A 24,606-nucleotide genomic window follows, 5' to 3' on the forward strand; every position below is an offset into this window, starting at 1 on the left:
TGGCCTGAGGCTTCTGTCTCTGCGCCGGGAGGTGGAACCTACTAAACCCTCCGAGCTGAGCAGCCGCGGGCCGATTCTGAACATCACCTCTGGCAGCAGGCGCAACCAGCTGTGCCAGTCTTTGAGACTGCTGGGACTAAGGTGCCAGTTTGCTGCTGGTTAGCACATTAGGGATGATCGCTTGGGAAGCAAGCAAGCAAGCAGCTCCTTCGTGGATTTTTGCACACAGAGTGCTGCAGCATCTTGTCCACCGCGGGACAAAACATATGCCCTGGTGTAATAGGGGCATTGAATGTCAGGCGCGTGTGCCTGGGAAAGCCAGAGCTGCCTACATGCAGCTATCAGCGCAGCTCAGTTCCTGCCTACAGCCTGCCTGTTGAGCTTTGACACACGGAGCAGGTTCTTATTAACCAGGCGCAGCTCATCCAGCTGTTGTGGCGATGGCCTGTCACTCTCAGAAAGGGACCTCAGCAAATAGGACTGATAGGCTACCTGAATAATTGTCTAGCCGTGTGGCGAACTGCAGTTCACCAGTGCCTCCTTTGCAGTCTCTGGCCCCAAGCAGGAAGAGCATCAGACATGCTTGTCCTCAACAGGCAGGCTGGCATTGCATGTCTTGCAGGGATAAAACCCAGACATGATACAAGAAGCAAGCAATGCAGTGTAAGTATACAGATGTACAGGTGCTTACAGATAGCAACCGGGCGGGTCAAGACCCAAACAAGACCGGTTTGGTACCTGACCAGGGCTGTGAACACCGGTCGGTAGCGGGCTGTGTAGGACCGGGCAGAAAACGGGTTAGTGACTTTAGCACCGTGTCGGTATGTTACTGCTGTGCATGACTGCACGCATCTATGTGATCAGACTGTGTAGCGCATGGGAGTCTTACTGTTTCATGCGATCATTTAAAATAATTAATTTAACAAAACAAAACAAAAATACCAGTTCGGTGACTTTAGCACCGGGTCGGTACGGTATGGTACCAGGACGGTACAGGCACGTTACCGGGTTGGCCAAGGTACTGGCACCGGTGCGGTAACCTCGGTTCCGGTTCAGTAGTGGGTCGGGAACGGAGAGGTGACCTCGGTACTGAACAGGTCCACTGGTTCATAGCAATGTACAGGGATGCCCACCTGTACAAGCCACACACGAAACTGAGGGAAGCCTGCTTGTTAGATGGTACTAACAGCCTTCGTAATGGTGATGCTAAAAATAGTCACCAAAACGGCATCAAGATACTGTGGATGAGATTGCAATCAACACACGAAGTGCGTATCGTGGTCCTGCGCAGTGCTGCTGAGCCCAGCAGCAGCTCTCACTGTACGTGTGCAAAGCACCACATTGCAGACCGGTCTGTGAGCAGTCTCTATAAAATAAAAAATAAAAAAAACAAGAGAAACTTCTTTACAAACAGTAATAAAATATTACCATAAATAACGTCTCATAATAAAACGAGGATAAAATGTCCCATAACAAATAGTGAGAAATAATAACTCCAGCCGGAGCTATGCAGTCTGGAGGGAGAGCACAAAGTCAGCCAACTTATGATGCTGGGTCCCTGGGAAGGAGCGACTAAGCAGCTAGCTTCATGCAGGGCACAAGGCCGCAGTGGGACGTAACAAGCAACAGGCTGTAGTGCACAAATTACGCGTAATTAGTGAAAACTATTACCGTGATTATTTTAATATCACATACATTTTGTGTAAAAACCCAATAAATGCGAAATATATAGCAGACAGGTAACAAGTACTTATCTGAACCAGGCTCTCCTGCCAGGTCAGTCTTGAAAGGAAAATGGCGTGGAGGTCTGTGAGTGCAGTATTGTTATACCTTCGGGGCAGGCCATGACTGCGAGCAGCTTTGATATATCTTATTCAGGTTTCGGGGTCTTTAGGGGGTAAATACCCATACGGCAGTGGTTACATTTCGTACTTGAAAGGGATCTGGACAATACAAAAACAGGGATTTGGCGGGGAGTCCCCATCAAGTCGACACCTCACCACACGTGAAACAAATTTCAATCACAGACCTGCCAGAAAAGCAGCAAGGCACTCGGGTATAGGGCTACAAAGAATCATTGTGATACTTTCTTTACATGATATATCTTATAGGAACAGAGGTGTGTATCGTTTCTGTCGTGATGCAAGACCAAAAGCACAACATAGCTCATTGTAGTTCACCAAATTGCTCTTGAATGTGTGTTTTTATAGTTGGTATGAATACATACATACTCTCCCTACCCCATTTCATTGTTGTCTTTTAACAGAAAATCATTAAATGATCATTTGATCTTATTAGGTGTCATACAAGTAGACCATCAGGAGCATGACATGTATCATGATATATATCTTATCGCGACCTGCATATCGTGAAACGTATTGTATTATGACATTAGTGTATCGTGAGACCCCTACGAAATACTGTACTGTTAACTGTCAATGAAAAAAAAGGGCAAAAAATAAGTTTATATATCAGAAATAGAGACAAACAAACAGTGGAGTAAGAAATAAGAAGAATGAATGCATTTTAGCTGCAGGGCTGATTAGAGGCCCATCAGTGCACAAGTTAGGGTACATTCTTACTGGCAGACTTGACAGGTGACATCAGACTGTAGCCCACCAGTGAAGATTTGGTCAATGATGCAGTTACAGTGGTTTGGGTTGTTGGCCTTTTTCCCATTGTCATCATCTAGGCCCCAAAAAAAAAGAGACAGGTTGAAAACACCTCATTTAAAATAATTTCAAGCATGTAAATAAATTGGACAAGCCCATTTCCCTTAATGAATAAGAATGGCCTTTCATTACATGCACTTGTCCGAGCTACATCTTATTAGCAAAATGGAAACTGACAGCCGAAATGCATTCCTAGTGTTAAAGCAAAGCTCCAGGGGGCTGTGTATTCTAATTATTTTTTGTATACCAAGAAGAATTCTATGGCCTGCCTGACGATAAAATGAAGCCCCTTTCACACTGGCATGCTCTACCCGGGTCAGTACCTGGTGTCGGCTACACGATTTCACACTGCTTTTGATAAAGCAGGATTGACCTGCGTGACAGACGCAAATAAACAATATGCATATCAAAGCTTGTTACAGACACTTCCATCCAAATTTCTCTGGCTGAACTGTCAGCCCAAATGTTGATTAGAGCAAATGTTTCTTCATCCCTGCTGAAATCTGGCTCATGATGTGTCAGATGCGTCTCAAGCTACAAAAATATGTCTTTCCTTTACTGTGGCCCATTTACCATCACAGAAAGAGAGAACAAATAAGCAAAATGAAACAGTATAGCTAATCCTAATGTGATGTCATTTCCACTGATATAAACGATATGATACCATCCATTTGATACAAACTACCTGATAAAAAGAAATTTGAGATGATAGAGATCAGACATTAAGATCCTGGAAAGTCAAAGCAAATTAAAAAGCTAGACATTTTCATACAAAATATTTAGCAGATGCATCTCATCAGATGAGTAAGCAGAAAATCTCCTTCCTACACTGCCGCCTACAATCCTCTTTGATTATTCCAAGGCTTTTATTTGAAAAATTAGGAAAAGTCTGATGTCGTCTTTTAAGAGTCACCTTCACAACAAAAAAATGCAGTGTTAATGGAATCTGCCCTGCTTGAATCAATGGAGGTCAGTGCATTAATCATTAGGGAATATCAATGTCTGACATTTAAAAGGGCAGGGCTACTGTGAAAGCAACAAAGGCAGTAAAATAAAAGTACACATTTTTTTGTTCTTTTTATCGTCTACACTATCTATAACTATTAAGCACTCTATATTGCTGAATTTAAAAATACTTCATCAATTCAATGACAAACATTAAACTTCCAGTCAAAACATTTGTCATTTAACTTAAGTTTCTTTTAGTACTTCTAATTTCTGTAATTTTCCTATATAATGTTGCAAAAAATAACTTTTTTTCTATTTATACTGCAATACTTCTTATACTTGTGTGGCAATTAAGAATATGTCATATACAAATCATATTAAGAATATGATTTGTATATGATCCAGTTGCACCAAAATATTTAAAAACTATAATTAAAATGGCACCTGAGTGTTTCAAATTAGTTTTGCAACATTAAGATTTTCCTTTGAGAACAGACTTTCCACTGGAGCAAGAAACTCCAAAAACTGTCATTAGGATAACAAAATCAAAACAAAGAAAAAACCCTTACCACACAACACCTTCTGTGTTCAGATATTAGCAGTGATTTTTGGATGCAGTCCATTGCCCCACACTGATACAGCCTGTTTTTACCTTTGCAATGTCTGTGTAACACGTCTAACGCTGCAATGAGGAACTCGTGTGCATCCTGCTGCTCGTACCCTGCTAAATGCCGTGCATGCGTCCACACCAGGTGCAACAACCTAAAGGGAATGTGAGGAGACCGATGTCCAGAGTAAAACTACAGAGGAAACAAAAAGAAAAAATGTTACATACAATTGTATTTTATAACATGGCAAGAACAGCGACAGCAATCTCATTGGCTAACAAGTGTTTCAACCTGTCACCATAGCAACACAGCTTGGAACCTTCTGAATCACTGCCTGATTCACTGGACAATCGCTTCACTTGTGTGTGGTGGGTATAAGAGCAACACCACACAATCTGCAGGTCCAGGCTGTGTAACGGGCCGAGGGCCGCAGATATTGGACTATATCTGAACATCCTGTCATGTGTTATTGTTTTCTTCATCAAATATATTTGTGCCATGTTATAACAAGAGCTTTCTAGATTGGTAAAAGCTGCACATTATTGGTTATAGTAAAATACAGCATATATAAATAAAGGAAAAAAGACACTATTACTAAAAACAACCCCTTGCATACATAGTCCAATACATCATTAATGCTTATCCCATCTAGATGCCTTATAAATTAGCTGTGGTTTTCTAGATATAAAATGATGGATTGCTTATGCAGACTGCCTGGATGCAACATGAATGACTACCAGTTAAGCGCCGAGGTGAAAGCTGCAGTAATCTTTGATGTAAAATTGTTGACGCAACCGCTCTTCACCAGAACTCAGGAAAGAAAGCACTGCAGTCATTTTGGACTGCGTTCTTTTTGGCCACTACAGCCAGAGCTCTGAGTCATCTCTATCCTGACTCTCAAGGCAAGGTGGCTAACTACTCAGGCTGCAGACAATATAATTTTGTTTTATAAACTGTTCCCATTTGCAATTGAATTGTTTTCAGTGTAATAAATAGCAGTGTAATAATAAGACAACCCAAGAATAAATGCGTGCACTTTAAAAAGTAAGGAAAAATAAAATAAAGCTCTATTATCTTTAAACAAATTTCTTTTGGAACAGCAGAAGATCGTAACATTTCTTGAATTATTCAGTGCTTTAATTGCACTTTGGGAATGGCTATTTAAAATGGAGACTAAACTTACCTGCAAAAAAATAAAATCTTCACTGGGACAAAAGTGTCAAAGTTTTGAGACTACAAAATAAATGCTACACTTACAGCTAAAATGTTTTACTAATAGTGGATTTTGTTTTATTCTTAATGCGTTAGTCAGACAGAGATTTGTCTAGGAGGCTTTGAACATTTAAAAATGACAGTCCTTAAACACTTACCTCTTGAAAAAGCTGGGACATTTCACAAACCAGACAGGAATTGGATTGCATTTCACATTTGTGTCTATCCGAGAGGAAAAAATCTCGAAGTAGTGGGGTATGGGTAAGAGCCTGGACAATACAGTTCATAAAGCAAGTGTTCCCTAGGTTTATTAGGCCTCGCAGACCTAAAACAAACAGAGACAGAAACAACAGGCGATGATGAGAGTGCGTTTAAACTGCATTTTACAAAAACAAACAGACATGCTGTACACCCCCGCTAACAGTACATGTACTCGGAGACAGATTTAGCTAAAGTGCATCCTCATCATGTTTCATCACAATTGGATAAGGTTCTACAGTCACTGAGCAGGGATGGAAACAAGAACTCCTATTGCATAGCAGCTTCACCCCTTCCATGTTTTACTGCTAGCTTGATTAGACACAGTGAATAGGTAACAAGCTCAGATGTGTCTTATTGAACCCATAGTAAAACCAGGAATTGGTCAAACTTCTACGCAATGAGAGTCTTATTTCCAACCCTGGTTACTGTATATAAAAATCTAAGTGTGACATAAATAGACAGTGTCCATATATTATACACCACACCATATAGATTATTTATATAGACTACCCATAACTTAAGCCATAGTAAGTTTTGTCAAAATTGGATTAAAAATATCTAGGCTTGTGTGTGTACAGAGGGAAGGCCATGTAGCCTTGAGGTAATGCCCTCTTGAGCATCATGATCAATGGATGAGAACTCTGAGGCTTCTAATTCTTAATATCCTGAAGGACCCAAGCAATCACAGGGACCCGTGTTTTATCTCCTCTCTATATATATATATATAAATGTCATTCAATGCATGAATTCACATTCGTTGGTAAACTTAAATACTGTACAATAGTGTGCTGACAAGGATCAAATAATAAAAGGGTCTTTTGCATACATATTCTTCTACCTGCAGTACACAGTACCAGCACACCATGGCTTAATGTTACATATGCACCCTCTACAGAGAGACTGTATCTTCATATTTAAGGCATGTGATTTAATGAAGACAGACAGCACAGCGGCTATAGAGGAATTTAATTTAATTTATATGTTCCAATTACAGCTGTGCCAGAGTGAAGGAATAGACACAGGAGAATACTGCAGAAAACTACACATGGACTGCACGTGTTTGGATTAATTGAATGTTAAAGTTTGCTTGTTTTAATACTGAAGTGCAACTGAATAAGGCTTTCCCAGTGGTTTATAGTGATTTGGAGCAAAAGTCTTTATAATTGGAGTTTACTGGCAATGCTCCTTTAACATAAACAGGACAACATGCCAGAACTGTTCAAAAATAAACAATGACATATTGTATGCATTCGTTTGGTTACAGTAGTCTGAATTGATTAGGCTACAAAAAAAAAAAAAAAAAAAAAAAAAAAGACAATGGCCAACATCGCTAGATAGTAAGTCTTTACGGTCACACTTTATTTTATTTTTTAGTTTTTAACTGTTAACAAAAACTGTTAATTTTCAGCTAAGGGTCAGCGTTAGGGTTAGGGTTAATAAAAACCTGATTTAATTTGCTAAACATTAAGCATATAATCGACTGGGTATTGATCATCCATAGGGCTCTGGTGTTTGATTGATCATCCATAGGGCTCTGGTGTTTGACTGATCATCCATAGAGCTCTGGTGTTTGACTGATCATCCATAGGACTCTGGTGTTTGACTGATCATCCATAGAGCCCTGGTGTTTGACTGATCATTCATAGGGCTCTGGTGTTTGACTGATCATCCATAGGGCTCTGGTGTTTGACTGATCATCCATAGAGCCCTGGTGTTTGACTGATCATTCATAGGGCTCTGGTGTTTGACTGATCATCCATAGACCTCTGGTGTTTGACTGATCATCCATAGGACTCTGGTGTTTGACTGATCATCCATAGAGCTCTGGTGTTTGACTGATCATCCATAGGACTCTGGTGTTTGACTGATCATTCAAAGAGCTCTGGTGTTTGACTGATCATCCATAGGGCTCTGGTCTTTGACTGATCATCCATAGACCTCTGGTGTTTGACTGATCATCCATAGGACTCTGGTGTTTGACTGATCATTCATAGGGCTCTGGTGTTTGACTGATCATCCATAGACCTCTGGTGTTTGACTGATCATCCATAGGACTCTGGTGTTTGACTGATCATTCAAAGAGCTCTGGTGTTTGACTGATCATCCATAGGGCTCTGGTCTTTGACTGATCATCCATAGACCTCTGGTGTTTGACTGATCATCCATAGGACTCTGGTGTTTGACTGATCATTCATAGGGCTCTGGTGTTTGACTGATCATCCATAGACCTCTGGTGTTTGACTGATCATCCATAGGACTCTGGTGTTTGACTGATCATTCATAGGGCTCTGGTGTTTGACTGATCATTCATAGACCTCTGGTGTTTGACTGATCATCCATAGGACTCTGGTGTTTGACTGATCATCCATAGAGCTCTGGTGTTTGACTGATCATCCATAGGACTCTGGTGTTTGACTGATCATTCAAAGAGCTCTGGTGTTTGACTGATCATCCATAGGGCTCTGGTGTTTGATTGATCATCCATAGGGCTCTGGTGTTTGACTGATCATTCATAGGACTCTGGTGTTTGACTGATCATTCATAGAGCTCTGGTGTTTGACTGATCATTCATAGGGCTCTGGTGTTTGACTGATCATTCATAGGGCTCTGGTGTTTCACTGATCATTCATAGGGCTCTGGTGTTTACAGTTTCAGCTGGCCTATTATATATTATTAACTAACAGTTAACAGTTAATAAACAAAGAAAACATCCCTTAAAATAAAATGTGACCCTCTTTACTGCTGAATAAGCCTGTCCGTAACATCCGTCCCCTGCTGCAGCTCTAACACCCCCTATATTTCTAGAATCTGATATTCTCGATAATTTAATAATGCCACTACAATGTTTCCTGACAACTGGATAAGCAATTTGTTCTCTTTCTCTCTCCATAAGCAATTTGTTCTCTCTCTCTCTCTCGCTCTGGTGTTTGACTGATCATTCATAGGGCTCTGGTGTTTGACTGATCATCCATAGACCTCTGGTGTTTGACTGATCATCCATAGGACTCTGGTGTTTGACTGATCATCCATAGAGCTCTGGTGTTTGACTGATCATCCATAGAGCTCTGGTGTTTGACTGATCATTCAAAGAGCTCTGGTGTTTGACTGATCATTCAAAGAGCTCTGGTGTTTGACTGATCATCCATAGGGCTCTGGTGTTTGACTGATCATCCATAGGGCTCTGGTGTTTGACTGATCATCCATAGGACTCTGGTGTTTGACTGATCATCCATAGAGCTCTGGTGTTTGACTGATCATTCAAAGAGCTCTGGTGTTTGACTGATCATCCATAGGGCTCTGGTGTTTGACTGATCATCCATAGGACTCTGGTGTTTGACTGATCATCCATAGAGCTCTGGTGTTTGACTGATCATCCATAGGACTCTGGTGTTTGACTGATCATTCAAAGAGCTCTGGTGTTTGACTGATCATCCATAGACCTCTGGTGTTTGACTGATCATCCATAGGACTCTGGTGTTTGACTGATCATCCATAGGGCTCTGGTGTTTGACTGATCATCCATAGGACTCTGGTGTTTGACTGATCATCCATAGAGCTCTGGTGTTTGACTGATCATCCATAGGACTCTGGTGTTTGACTGATCATTCAAAGAGCTCTGGTGTTTGACTGATCATCCATAGGGCTCTGGTGTTTGACTGATCATTCATAGGGCTCTGGTGTTTGACTGATCATCCATAGACCTCTGGTGTTTGACTGATCATCCATAGGACTCTGGTGTTTGACTGATCATCCATAGAGCTCTGGTGTTTGACTGATCATCCATAGGACTCTGGTGTTTGACTGATCATTCAAAGAGCTCTGGTGTTTGACTGATCATCCATAGGGCTCTGGTGTTTGACTGATCATTCATAGGGCTCTGGTGTTTGACTGATCATCCATAGACCTCTGGTGTTTGACTGATCATCCATAGGACTCTGGTGTTTGACTGATCATTCATAGGGCTCTGGTGTTTGACTGATCATCCATAGACCTCTGGTGATTGACTGATCATCCATAGGACTCTGGTGTTTGACTGATCATCCATAGAGCTCTGGTGTTTGACTGATCATCCATAGGACTCTGGTGTTTGACTGATCATTCAAAGAGCTCTGGTGTTTGACTGATCATCCATAGGGCTCTGGTGTTTGACTGATCATTCATAGGGCTCTGGTGTTTGACTGATCATCCATAGACCTCTGGTGTTTGACTGATCATCCATAGGACTCTGGTGTTTGACTGATCATCCATAGAGCTCTGGTGTTTGACTGATCATCCATAGGACTCTGGTGTTTGACTGATCATTCAAAGAGCTCTGGTGTTTGACTGATCATCCATAGGGCGCTGGTGTTTGATTGATCATCCATAGGGCTCTGGTGTTTGACTGATCATTCATAGGACTCTGGTGTTTGACTGATCATTCATAGAGCTCTGGTGTTTGACTGATCATTCATAGGGCTCTGGTGTTTGACTGATCATTCATAGGGCTCTGGTGTTTGACTGATCATTCATAGGGCTCTGGTGTTTGACTGATCATTCATAGGGCTCTGGTGTTTACAGTTTCAGCTGGCCTATTATATATTATTAACTAACAGTTAACAGTTAATAAACAAAGAAAACATCCCTTAAAATAAAATGTGACCCTCTTTACTGCTGAATAAGCCTGTCCGTAACATCCGTCCCCTGCTGCAGCTCTAACACCCCCTATATTTCTAGAATCTGATATTCTCGATAATTTAATAATGCCACTACAATGTTTCCTGACAACTGGATAAGCAATTTGTTCTCTCTCTCTCTCTATATATATATATATGCAAAACTGTGTGAAGTGTGACATACATACAACTGTCTCCACTATACCCCGCAGTGCATTTTTTATTTTACTGATCTCCCCTCTTTCCATTAACTTGCAGCATATTTACATATATTGTACAGAGGATGGAGGACAGAGACAGCTGACTCTGCAGCTGAAGAATTAAGCCTCTGGTGAGGATTCCCAAATCTAAGCAACATCTTTTGAGCCATCCAAATGTTATCACGATTAAAATAAAACTGAATCACGCATATTTACTGAAACATATTTACTGAATCACATGTCTTACAAATCGCTCAGTCCATGGTCAAGTTTGACTAAATACATTTTTTTTTTTTGTCCTTGGAGGAGTGGACAAGATCATATTCATATGTTCTGGTAGATTAGGTTTAAAAACTATTACAGTAATTAGCATTTTAATTCTCAGATGAAAAAGAGACAATTTTCATTTATTTAAACTACACTTTCAAAAAGTTGATTTTAAGCAACTTGCCCGTGCTCCCCCCAAAGTTTTTCTAACTGAAGAAAAAAAGATATGAGGACATTATTATGTTGTTTATTTAAATACAAAAGTTTAGTTAACAGATTTTTTTTTCTGAATAAAATACTATTAATAATCTATTAAAACAAATCATTTTAACAGTGATGTCATTATCCAAATACCGAGAAGTGCTTGCATACATAACGTTTTGTGTGATATTAATTATAAAATTACATTCAATAATAAAATGAGCTTAAGCGGGCTGACATGACGGAGAGAGTTTAGCTGCGTAAGCACATCATAACCAATGAGGGTTGCAGCTCGAGCTTTTCGGCTGACCAGTCAATTTAATAGGCTGGTTGGCTGTGTTCCGATTTATACTCATGAATATGCATTTGACTTCTACTAATTTGATTGGCCAGCTGCAAGACTCCTTGCAAATTGCAGCCCTATGCACTCGACACAACCCTCAACTCATCTACCAGTGTCAATCGCGCACTGTCTGAAATAAACCTTCAAGTATCCCCACTCACTTCAAATGCAAAATGGGATGAAATGCATTTTTATTTGTGGCAAAGCAATGTGTAAAAGGGCCTAAATAAATAATTAGTATGATTTAAATCGAGGCACGTGTCTTGGGTGCCTCATAGCTGACTACGGCCTTGACTATAGAGATTGTTACAGATCTACCCATCTGCAAAGCTGTTATACAAAATGAAATTCAATTCATACTTCAATACCAAATGGAATTGTATAGCATGAATAACCGGATGGCTGTAGGGGAAATTGAATAGCTCAATGCTGGGTTATGGGCATCTTGTCACCTGATTTAGCCGTCTAGACATAATGTACCTTTTGTGCACTTCCATTAGCTACATTAGTCTCAAAATATGTTTACAGAAAACATGTATTTTCTGTTTAAAACATCATATCTGATACTAGTTTAGTTTAAAGGAAGTTCTCAGTTTCTGTACCTTATTCTCATGTGTTGCACTTCATTTCACCTCAGCAGTGTCTTCTTGGACAAAGTATGTTACTGGCTGAAAGCATGCCAGTTAATAGGGGAAGCAGCTGGCTGGTTTACAACAGAGGATAATTTCTCCCTCCAGGTGAATTGTTCAAGCAAGTGCAACACTAACTGAAAGCATGGTTTGCAAACAGACATTTCGTTAACCAGAGATCATGTTTAAAAATGAAAATACGTCTTTACTATAACATGTGTTTCTTTTTTAGAAATTTGAGACCTATATGACGAATGGAAGGTAGATCAGCCTAAATAAGTGCAGACTTTTGAAATGGCCGAGATGAGCTAATGAAGTGCAGCGCAATCCTCATACTGACGCTCAGGATCACCTTGGTTAGTTCACTGCTTCACACCTTCCACCTGGTGCCTGCAGAAATGCAGTAAACAGCCTCCCTATAAAGAGGAATATGGACCCATGATGAACAAGAGGTTTGGAGTTATAGTAAATTAGAGTAAGGCAGTTAAAAGTCAAAGCTGTGAATGACTTGGAAGGCAGAATCTAAATGTGTTATTAGAATGGAGCCACACAGGGCTCTCTTTTCAAACACTATACAACAGAATCACACAACACAAGAGAGGCAGCTCTGGGGTGAAATGTGGTGGAGTCCTTTCACATTAACACAGTACACATCACCGTTTTAAAATGACTACATATTACTGTCGCAAATTATAACTATTGCTGGTGGATTTTCTGGAAAGTGACTGCAATCCTATTTGTCTATTGCAAAACCTTCCTTGCATACAATACTGCATTATCAAATCAATATTTTATTTATATAGCGCCTTTCATACAAAAAGTATATCAAAGTGCTGTACAGGACAAAACAGAAGAACATCTAACTAATGCATTTGTACAGAGAGTAAAGAAAAACAGTTTAAAATTCAGTCTAAAAAAGTATGTTTTCAATTTTGACTGAAAGTCATCAGCTGATGCAGCACTTCTGGTATGAGGTGGCAGTGCAATCTATAATCTGGGAGCACAGTGATTAAAAGCTCTGTCTGCCTTCCTTTGTGGGAGGCACAGAAGACCTACATCAGCTGATCTTAAATCACGAGTCTCCCTTCCCACAGTCTCCGCAGCTAGTCTCTCTGCATCTCTAATGCTCAGTAACTGTGCCAGCTGCTACCTGCGGTTGAGCTTTAAAATCAATGGAGCCCAGCAATGCTCTTGCACAAAGCTGCATCTTCAATTAAAATGAAAAGCAGCATGCAAGAAATGCTATAAACCAAAGCACTGCAGTTAAATGTCTGTTTATTAAACCACATAAAAAGGTTTTCACTTGCAATATGGGTCTCAAAGAAAACATGAAATATCCTTCACTAATAATGTGTTAAACTTTTATTAAATACTACACTAGACAAATAAAAGAAAGCGTATGACTAAACGAAACAGCCTGAACACCAGGCAGGTAAAAGCCATACTGAGACAGCTTGTTCACACATCAAGACTTTTTGGATAGTAATTCAGACTTTTCCTGGGGTATAATAAATTGGGTTTCACAGACCAAAAGCGAGTGGTGATATGATCACCATAGCATGATCAAAGGGGTTGGATAAAATAAAATAAAAATAAGGCGAGAATATTAGGAACATTATTTCAAACTCGCTTGAAGTTTAATGTTTGGGGTCACTATCCTCCTAAATTGCTTAACACGACCCCCTTGCAAATGAGGGGCCAGTCTCAATGGATTAACTTCCTGCATAAATAATAAATACATAAATAATGAATCAATGATGTGTATCTTATAAATTTAATTTACTGATTTTATGTTCATTCAATAAAAAAAAAAAAAGTATAAAACGTTTGTATTTCACTTGATGTCCATTTTTAACACCCCGCAATTAATTGCTGTTCGCAGATTGAGCAGCATCTTTCAAATCTGCTCGGGAACTGTGCATTTGCTCAAAGCGCATTTTGCAATTTGAGTATATCGCTTTACTGAAAGACTGAAGAAGCTGTCTCTTCTTTTCTGTTTCGTGTTTTGCTTGTTTGGTATTTTACATTTCATAATTTGAGAAAAATAACTTGCTCAAACACTGAAATAACCTTTCATTTTGTTCTTTGATAATTTGTCAGTGCTCAAATCGGGAAATGGTTATTTTTGTCGGTCATTTTGATTGTTTTAGTACTTATGTTTTCATTTTTATATTTTATACTTGTTTTTACTTTGAAGTGTTTTGGGATGCCTGGCATGAAAGGTGCTATATAAAATAAATTTGATTGAATTTAGATTGATTGAGATTATATATATAATCCTGGGGAACCCTGGGGATTGAGACAATGGGGGGAGGCTCGCAGCAGCTACCTCAAAAGGGACTGCCAGTGGTTCACAGCTCCAAAAAGCTTCTTCATTTGCCCCGCAACCTGGTCAATATTGCCAGCATGCCTGCTACAACGGCTCCTGTTCCTCTTCCTTAGCGGAGAGGGGGAGCTCTCCGAGCCAGATGATGAAGACGAGGATTTAGAGGAGGAGCGCGGACGCTGTCCTGCTCCTATCCTTAGAGGATCGTTTCCTAGCTCCCAGTGTAACAGGGAGTGGGGACTCTGTTGACCACACTGCAGGGGATGGAAGGGGGAGTCATGCTGTGCTGGTGTCAGAGATGTAGATCTGTCCCTGGAACAGCAAGCCAGCCTGATTTTCCAGTGTCCTCTTAGAAAAATGAGCACAAACCGTGCAAGAGCTGCAGTCTTTAACTGCACCCTCTGCATGCTCCCTTCCCAGGTAGTGGATGCACCTGTCGTGCTTATCCTCTGCTGGAACCCAGGCATGGTGCAAGGTTGAAAAAACAGTTCAGCCATGCAATGTATGTGCACAAGAACAGACAGTAAGCTGGCTGGTGCTGAAAACTGTTGAGTACACAGAGTACACAAAAAAATGGAGCACTGGTAATAGTCTTGGTGTCAAAGCGGACCGAACCGGGTCACTGGTACAGATTCTGGTATGAACCAGATGACTGGTATTAACCTTGGCACCAGTAAAGGTGACTGTTACCTACATTAGTACCGACCAAGTCACTGGTACCGGCTGTGGTACTGACTGGTGCCGGGGCACCGACTGTGGTACTGACCAGGTCAGTGGTACAGGCTCTGGCACCAATCAAGTCACTGGTACAGGCTCTGGTACCGACCAGGTGACTAGTACCGGCTCTGGTACTGGCTCTAGTACCGACTGGTACAGGCTCTGGTACCAGGCTCTGGTACATTTTGAGAGGCATTGCGGCAATTGAGAAGGGCACACATGCCGATTGCCCAAAAAGTACACAGGTCACACAAAGATTAGAAGCCTTGTGTTCATCAGAACAAATAATTCTACAGACCATCCTTCCCCACACCTTTACCAGACATAGGGACACTTGCTGATCAGACCATTTGTCTTCCTTTCCCTCCAGTTTGGCTTCAGCCAACTACGCTTGCAATTGATTCAGATATTTACTGCCTGTCAAGAGCCAACATTCACGTCATCAACGGTCTAATTTGAAAGGTGATTGCCTTTGCATTTGCCCACTTATAAAGGTGTGCATCAACAAACAGTTCAATCCAATGTTCTCTCTCTCTCCCTCAAGTGGGGGGGAATCTTAAAATGCCTGCTCATACTGACAAGTAGGGCTGTGTCCGAAGGTTACTTCGCTAGCCAGGGATTCGAAGATTGTTTTAAACATTCGAAGGTTCGTCAGACGGGTTCACGCACTGTATTTCTTTTGACAACATGTGAATGCTATAAAATCACACATTAAATGTCACTCTGAAGCAAAATTTGATATTTTGATTTGTATAATGCATATTACGTAAACAAATGTTGTTATTAAATTCTGCTACCAAATCGTTATGTAATAACTCTACATGGCGCCGCTGCCGTGTATGGAGCAGGTATAAAGTATCCAAAGCAGTGGGCTCGTACCTCTAGGCTGTATTGCTTCAGTAAAATATGTACTGGATACCTAGTGTACAAGACAGTGTAAGAGAAGTGCGATGGTAGAATATGTTTGAAACATATAAAATATACGCTAACACTAATAATTTTAATTTTAAAAACTGAGCACCATCCGCGCCTACCCGCTCCAGCTCGTGTTATCCAGAAGCAAACCTTTAATTTCTTCATTGTCCATCTTGACAGCAAAGCGTTGTAGCGTGCGTAAGGCTGTATTGAAAGAAATGTCTCGAAACCCCTCTGCTGTTTGGGACTTTTTTTGTTAAATGTCCAGATGACCAAAAAAAAGTTTAATGCAAACTGTGCAAGCGACTGGTATCATGGAGGCATAACCAATCTCTGGGGTCACTTAACAACCGTAAGTTCATAATATTATTAGTATTATTAATATTTTTAGTAGTAGTAAGTTGTGACTGATAAGCTGCTTGGAACGGTGACTGTTAAATAAAGCTTTGTCCACTGCAGATGGTGCTGGTGCAATGCAAGCTTACTGTATAGATCGCAAGCAGGCTCAATTACGTGTAATAAACAATGTGTATTTTTATTTTAATTATAAAAACATGATTATTGTTCTATATAACATATTTTTAAACTGCATGTGAATGTTTTATTCCATTAATGCTTTCACCAGAGGAGCAACTCGGGGACACCTGCGCCCACTGACTGTATGACTTACCCTGCACACCACACAGCCGTGCTTTCACCAGGGGAGCAACTCTGGGACACCTGCGCCCCCTGACTATATGACTTACCTTGCACACCACACAGCCGTGCTTTCACTAAGAGAGACACTCCAAGAGCCCCACAAAACACATATTTTCATTCTGAAACATGATATCACTGCCTTTTTTCTCAGGTCATACAGTATGTTGCACAATTTCTTTAACCAGTACCAGATGTCATATTTGAAAATAAAAATACAGGTTTACAATAACATGTAATTTCAAAACTGGACATTCGGGGCATTAGAATTAATGGAGGTGCACACCAGGTAAGATTTATGGAACTATTTTGCTAGCTACAATCACTTGTACATCTTATATTTTGCTGCAATAAGGAAATCAAAGAAAGGTAGGCTGATAAATTAAATATGCAGTTCACAAATCCATCAGACTGATTCTAATGTCAAGGTTTATGACTGATTGATGGTCACTTGCAGTAGGGGAGATGGCAATATTACAGACTGTCGGTGCATTTTTAAACTCGGGCAGCCTTTATCGATTCTAAAATCACAACCGGATGACTCTGTGCAGTCTTGGTAAAGAGGTTTCATTTAACATTGAAGACTCAACGGAAGAGCCTCTTTCTTAACAGTAAACTATACACAGTTTAGTCTATTAACAGCATACAATGAATACAGGATGTCACTTCAAACTGCTGCTGTGGAAACGTAACCACCACTGAACTGATCTGAAGTGTCCTCTTGTGTAAATAGAGTCTTAGTATGAGACAAAGCATGCCCACACTGAAGTGGCTGTAGCTAACTTATTGCACTTTCGTTCACTATATAGGTCTTGAATATGCAGTTTGAAACAAACACAAGTTTTAGCAAACGTGTATTTTCATTTTAAAACAAGACAGCTGGTTCTACATGAGATTAAAGAAAGACCTCAGTTTATTTGTCTTGTCCTCGTGGTCATTTCGCCCTAGCAGTGGACCATTTCACTCCAGGAGAAATGCCCCAAGAAGAGAAAGACAGTCAAAACGCATAGCTTGCAAACAGAGATTTATTTAACCTAGTGTAGTACCAGATATCATGATTTAAAATTAAAATACTTGTTTGGTAAAACGTGTTTCTTTCAAAACTGCTCATTTGGGACCTATATTGTGAACTGATGTGCATGGCTGATAATTTATGGAACTATTTTGTTAGCTTCAATTACTTTAAGCAGCTGATTCAGTTACATTTTTAGTCATAAGTTATATAGGCTTTCTGACCCATGGTAGTGATTTCATTACTAAGCAGTAAATCTCCACATAAGCATTACATTCCCTCCACAACTACCAATCGTCTCCTAAATATATTTCACTGCATTGCTAAAAGATTCAAGTTGATACAAAAATCAATTAGTAAGAATGCAGAGGTAGATTTAAAATATGTAAAGTAGGTTACTGTAACTAAAGCTGCACCAATATGTGAGAAGAAGTACATTAGAAATAGTAAAAGTGCATGCTCTAAAGCAACCAACTATGAATGCAAGTTAAACTTAACATCTTGTGTTAAGTTTATGTAATGCAATTTACTCAAATATAGTATTGATTTGGGCTACTTATAAAGAAGTTGCTCTGCCACTCTGAACTTCTACAAATTCTACCATAATTCATCAGAGTGGTCTCAACGCAACACACCCTGGGTAAACTGGGTCCCCACTTTTAGTGAGGACCATTGATTTATCATGATGCACAAAGCCGCAGGTAACTTCAGCGTTGCAGTATTACAACACACTTACACTACACACAAAGACCTATGATCCAATAAATGAACCTTTCTTACCAATGGTGCAATTTGTAGTTATCTTCCTACGTTTGGGATTGTGCCGTAGTAATTCCAATTCGCGTTTGGTTGGCTCCCACGATGAATACTTTTCACCGATACCTGGAAATTCAGAGATAAATGTATGAAGAAAGATAAATGTGCAAAGCAATGAAAGATAAAACTGGAGATAAAATTGAAGCATGGGGGGAGGTTAAATGCTTTGCAACGTCAGTATGTCTGGTCATTGCTGAAGCAGATTGATATTATGAATACATGAAGGAAATGACACACATTTTAAAATGTACAATAATCGAAGGGAATAAAACCAGGTCTGCTTGCATTAACTCTTCATCATATTAAAAAGACCCCACAACAAAATCTGTATCTATATTCCAAGGAGTAGAATGAAATTGAAAAGTAAATTATATTAATTTAGCAATGTGTCTAAATACCCTTTAACTGTACATTAATCCTGCCTGTGCCTACCCCCCCTCCTTATTAGCACTAAATACAAAAAGTGGAAAGAGACCAGAGTTAGCACACTGGTCTCTTTCCATTTTTTGCAGATCATTACAGCAATTGTCTTGAATAAAATGTACTCACGTCATACCCATAGGACAAAAAAACAATATACATGTTTTAACAATCTGTGTCTATTGTTGCTATCAGAATGAACTATAAGTTAAACTGACAAATGCAATGTCTGGGGAGGTTACAGTGAGGAACGTAGTTACCCCAGTTCACATGTGTTACTGCTGAGAAAAAAGGGTCTGTCTGCATAAAAACATGAGCTTGCTGGTTAAGTACATCACACATTCATTCACAGTGGAGAGTTCGACATCTCTATGAATGAATTCTGCATACCTTGTAATTTCCATGCTTTTCTTTGTTCTTCTTTGGCAATCTGTTCCATGTCTTTGTCGTATATGTAGTCTTGACACATAAAACAATATATACCCCCATATAATAGATCTATGGCTGCAGAGAGAAAAAAGTGTTTTTAATGAATGGTACATGAACATTCCTCCTCAATCTTAAATACTTTGCAGGCACTGATATTGACCGAGTGTCAGAGACCACCAGCAGTGTTATGACACTTTTGAAAGCTGAAGCTGATTTTCATTATTTTTTATTTTATTTTTTGCAGTGAAACAATGAATAACTGGTATAGAGATGACAGCGTCAGGTAGCTCTTTATATCATCAGGATGCAGCCTCACAGTATAATACAAGTACAGAATGCATAAAGCCCAACTCCTGCAGAATTTCCAAACAGCAATTAAAGGCAACATAATAACATACAGATTACAGTGAATCAATAAAGGATGTCTTCATTAGACAACTACAAAATATAAATTCACCTTTCCACTAAGTAACATACCATATTAATACAGTATATACCTTCGGGTCTCGGTATATGTTCTGCTACATAAAGCCTTATAAATAATGTAGTACAGAGCACATGTTAAATCACTGAACATCATGAATTAGGTCACCATTATAACAGAACACATTAAACATGTTTATTTATGTATTTATTTATTTAACCCTGTCCTTCAACAGTGCTTTTAGTGAGTGTATTTTTAGATATCATTTCAGCTATTAGGTTTGTTATTCACTCCTTTGTGGCGTGCATTTGGTGTAGCAAACTGTAATGGTTCATTGTGATGTACCATGGCTTGCGGCTGGCCTCTAGACTGAAGGTACAGTAGGTGGATACATGCTTGTCTCACAGGTGGTTTAACATTGTCCCTATGCTGTTCATGTAGCTCAGACTTTTATTGCAGTGTGAATTTTCCTGTTTGGCAAAATGTCCCCAAACAAAACTTTTTTTTTTTTTTTTTTAAATCAGACAGGGATTTTTCAAAAGTTGCATGGCTGCAGCCTCGTTCATTTTCTGTTTGGTATTAGCATATTATTATTATTATTATTATTATTATTATTATTATTATTCACAGCAGTTTAAGTATAAATAATTAAAACATTACAATCGACAATACTGCATTGCATGGGGTCTCCCTTTTTGTAAAATACCTGTTTTGTAGTCTCCTGTATTAATTAAATTGAATAATTAAATATCACCCAGCACTTTTAAGAACATCTGTTTTATTTTTTTTTTATGTCAGGAGCGTGAGTAATTTAGATGATTTATTTAACATGTATTTACAGTAATAGGCTGGCTGCAGCGGCAGGCTTAGCGTTGTTAATGTGTCTATGCAGACCAATTTGTTGCAATATAAAACAGATTATACAATTAGTAATTTTCTAAACACTTAATAATTTTTTAAACAATTACACGAAACATTTACACGTGTCCATCCCTAGATGTAACAATGCACTAATAATGCCAATACAAATTGTGATTTGCAGGTTGTGATATGCATCACAATACATGTAATTATCCTGGTGGGCTACTTGTATGATGCATAGTAAGATCAAATCATCATTTAAATGATGGGCTACTTTGTTAAAAAGACAAAAATGAAATGAGATAGGAGGAGAATGTATTCATACCAACTATAAAAACACACCTATTATTCATTCAAGAACCACTTGGTGAACTACAATGAGCTATGTAGTGCTTTTGGTCTTGTATCAAGATACAAAGAAATATACGAGGTGGTGAATCACTGTCTAGTGAAGTGCAAGTGCTATTCTGAAGGACTTCCCTCTTGATCGAATTACTGACTTAAGAGCTCTTGAAGTCCTCCTCCCATCACTCGTACTCTGAGTTATAAGCATGCAATATGTAGATGTGCGATTGCTGTACGTTATAATAAGGAAAATCCTGCAGAAATGGAATAGGATCTGGACAGCTGGTTCAACTCATTCCACAGGATTCAGTCCTACTAATCTAATCTTACTTTTAAAACTTCTGTGGGGTCAAATGTATCTGGGTCATTCCACATCAAATGGGCCAATGGCCCCCACCTCGCTGTCTCAGATTCTGATACTGCATATGAAAGTACCTGGAAGTGTTTTAGGAAGAATCCCAAAATATTAGTCATGTTTGTGAGATCAGGTGTCTTCATGATACTCGGTACACACAGATCCACTCTTCTAGTTTAATAATGAGTCAACGTATTACCTACTGGTGACCAGGGATGTTAATGCAATGGAGGTAAATGAACTGCAAGATAAAGTGCAACGACACCAAGAAACACCACTTCACACTTGAAACCTGAAGCAATGTCAGCTTCACAGGGTAGAAATGGCATCCCTTTAGCACACCAGAACTCAAAGGAATAGCAGATACACACTTTCACTTTTAATATGCCATAAAAGCGATGTCTGATAAAAAAAATGTACATCAAACTGTATACAATACTATAGATACTGTTCATCAAACTGTCACAGGCGTTCTGATCTGTTCTTCCTGTGCTACAAGAAACTAGTTCCTTTTGAATGGAAGGCATCTGTCGTGTTGGTGCATGGCTCTTCGATGGAACCAGATTCAGCTATGATGTGTTTTCCTACTGATGATATAGAGGAGATAATATGTTGGAAATCCAGTGACGTGAAAAACAGCGAGTACTGGCCTACTCCTGTGTTTTGGATGGAGGGGATACCTCTTAACAAATCGCCCATTGTGATCACATTGAAATACATGAAAGAAAGTTATCACTCTAGAACCATTGTTTCTGGTGAGAGACTGATTCTGAACAAAGGGGCTAAGTACGAGAGTCCCTAGTAAACTGTGGATGTAAGAAATGCCTGACTGGGTTGTTAAAGATGGGGTCAAAACCCTACCCAGCCTGCAGCCATACTATGGTTAAGCACTGCCTTATTTTACTTAAATGTAGTAGCCCTGAAGGGATAATTCTCACATTTAAATGTTGAACCAGACAATGTGAAGGCAACTGTGACCCATACCTGTGATGCGAAAAGATGGCTGCCTAAACCGGTCGTGATCTTTACAAAGCCACTCAAAGCTGGACAAGAAATGGGATTTGAATCTTGCTGGAACCAAGCCGATCTGCTTGACATGAACTGGATGTTGTAAACAAATAGTTAAAACACATTGTGGCAACCTCGTAAATGTAGAATTCCCAAAAATATGAGTTTGACTGATATAAATTTATATAGGATAAATGTCGGTAAAACCACTGTATATTTTTTTTTCTTACCAAAAATAATTTAGAAATCATCTAGTCTGTGTAGTTTTTATACTTGCTGTCTGTCCCGTCTCCGTTCCGCTCTGAATGGCTAGGGGTCGCTGTTAGTCAACTCAGTGGTCCCTTAATAGGCAAGTGAGTTTCACTGTTAGTCATTTCAGCCTGTTCTGACAGATCTCGTTGGCTGAAGCGTCGCTAGAATGCTCTCATTCATTTAAATGACTGTCAGTCATCAAGACCGACGGTGCACTTCCATTTGCCAGCTACAGCGCCTGTCATTCATAGGGCAGCAGTGTGGAGTAGTGGTTAGGGCACTGGACTCTTGACCGGAGGGTCGTGGGTTTAATCCCAGCTGGGGGACACTGCTGCTGTACCCTTGAGCAAGGTACTTAACCTAGATTGCTCCAGTAAAAAACCCAACTGTATAAATGGGTAATTGTATATAAAAATAATGTGATATCTTGTAACAATTGTAAGTCGCCCTGGATAAGGGCATCTGCTAAGAAAGAAATAATAATAATAATAAAAATAATAATTCAAAGAGCCTACTTTTAAATTATTATTATTATTATTATTATTATTATTATTATTATTATTATTATTATTATTAATTTCTTAGCAGACACCCTTATCCAGGGCGACTTAAACAAAAATACATTTCAAGAATCACAGTACAAGTCTACAGGTAACCAGGGACAGAGGCAGATAGATAAGTTCCTGCTTTTAGTAATTGTAACTACTACATTTGGTGACATTGTAAGGTGGTGTTTGAATTGGCTGAGTTTGTGTGTGATTAGTACCAGGTGAGTGGCTAAATTGATTAGCAGTTGATTTTGCTATTTGATTGGTTTCCACACAGTTTAATTGGTTCTTTTGCCAAGCAGGTGTAACAACATTTATTCAAGCAGCTTATTTTAGCGCCAGCAAGAAGCGCCAGCCAACCGAAGAGCCTCAACAAAAGAGCCGGGAGTCTAGCTGTGGGAGTCCAGCGAGGGGAGGCCTGCGCTAAGACACTGGTCGAATAGATCCGAACCTAACAGCGCTCTGGAAGAAGCCATCTACTAGTCAGGTCTGTATCCTCCACCCCACTGCTCCTACTGTGCCTTTTGTCTTGCTTGTCCTGCTATGACTGTCTCTCACATCCCTGTTCTGTCCTCCCGTCCTCGTCCTCTGCCCTCCCTCCGCTGTTGCTCCTCCAACCCCTCTAACCTCATTTCTCTGCCTCTCCCCCCCTCCCGCACACTCTCTGGTGCACTCTGGAACTGTCACTCTTCTGCTAACAAAGCTGATTTCATCTCTGCCTTTGCCTCCCACCTCTCGCTTGATTTCCTTGCTCTTACTGAAACCTGGCTGTCCCCAGATAACACTGTTACTCCTGCTGCCCTGTCCTCTCTCTACGTCCTGTCCCATACCCCGCGTCTCACTGGACGGGGAGGAGGGACGGGTCTTCTCCTCTCTCCCTCCTTACTCTTTTCTGTCCCCTCCCTCTCCTTCACTCCTTCGACTTCTGTCTCTCTCCGTCCCCTCCTACCCACAAAGCTGGCCGTCAACTGGACCTCACCTTCTCCAGGGCCTCCTGCCCCTCCAACCTCTCTGTCACCCCCCTGGACCTCTCTGATCACTATTTCATCTCTTTTTCTCTGTCTCTTCCCCCCTCTCCCTGCTCCTCCTACCCCCACTGTCACCTCTCGCCGTAACCTCCGCTCTCTCTCCCCCTCTGTCCTTGCCTCCACTGCTCTCTCTCACCTCCCTCCTATCGACTCCTTTTCACAACTCTCCGTAGACTCTGCTACCTCCACCCTCTTCTCCTCACTCACCTCCTCCCTCGACTCCCTCTGTCCCCTCACCTCCCGACCTGCTCGCCCCTCCCCTCCCCATCCCTGGCTCTCCTCTGCGCTCCGCTCGGCAAGAATCACACTGCGATCTGCTGAAAAGAAATGGAAGAGAACCAAACTCCCTGCTGCCCTAGACCTTTACCGCACTCTCCTCTCCTCCTTCTCCTCTACTCTCTCCTCTGCTAAATGTGCTTATTTCCAATCTGTAATCCAAGCCTCCACTAACAACCCACGTA

At 40.3% G+C, this 24,606-nt stretch overlaps 1 protein-coding gene across 3 annotated transcripts in view; it reads right to left on the reverse strand.

Annotated features, from left to right (window-relative positions):
• The window catches only part of LOC117418285 (ubiquitin carboxyl-terminal hydrolase 22), a 104,466-nt gene that overhangs the window by 13,173 nt on the left and 66,687 nt on the right, over positions 1-24,606 (reverse strand). For all 3 annotated transcript variants that reach the window (XM_059035678.1, XM_034031182.3, XM_059035677.1), the window contains 5 exons: positions 19,286-19,399; positions 18,440-18,541; positions 5,599-5,765; positions 4,273-4,420; positions 2,583-2,688 (listed from right to left, as the gene is read on the reverse strand). In XM_059035678.1, the coding sequence (XP_058891661.1) occupies positions 2,583-2,688; positions 4,273-4,420; positions 5,599-5,765; positions 18,440-18,541; positions 19,286-19,399 (637 nt within the window). The remainder of the gene's footprint in view (positions 1-2,582; positions 2,689-4,272; positions 4,421-5,598; positions 5,766-18,439; positions 18,542-19,285; positions 19,400-24,606) is intronic.

Source organism: Acipenser ruthenus, chromosome 13, assembly GCF_902713425.1.
Source record: "Acipenser ruthenus chromosome 13, fAciRut3.2 maternal haplotype, whole genome shotgun sequence".
Lineage (NCBI taxonomy): Eukaryota > Metazoa > Chordata > Actinopteri > Acipenseriformes > Acipenseridae > Acipenser > Acipenser ruthenus.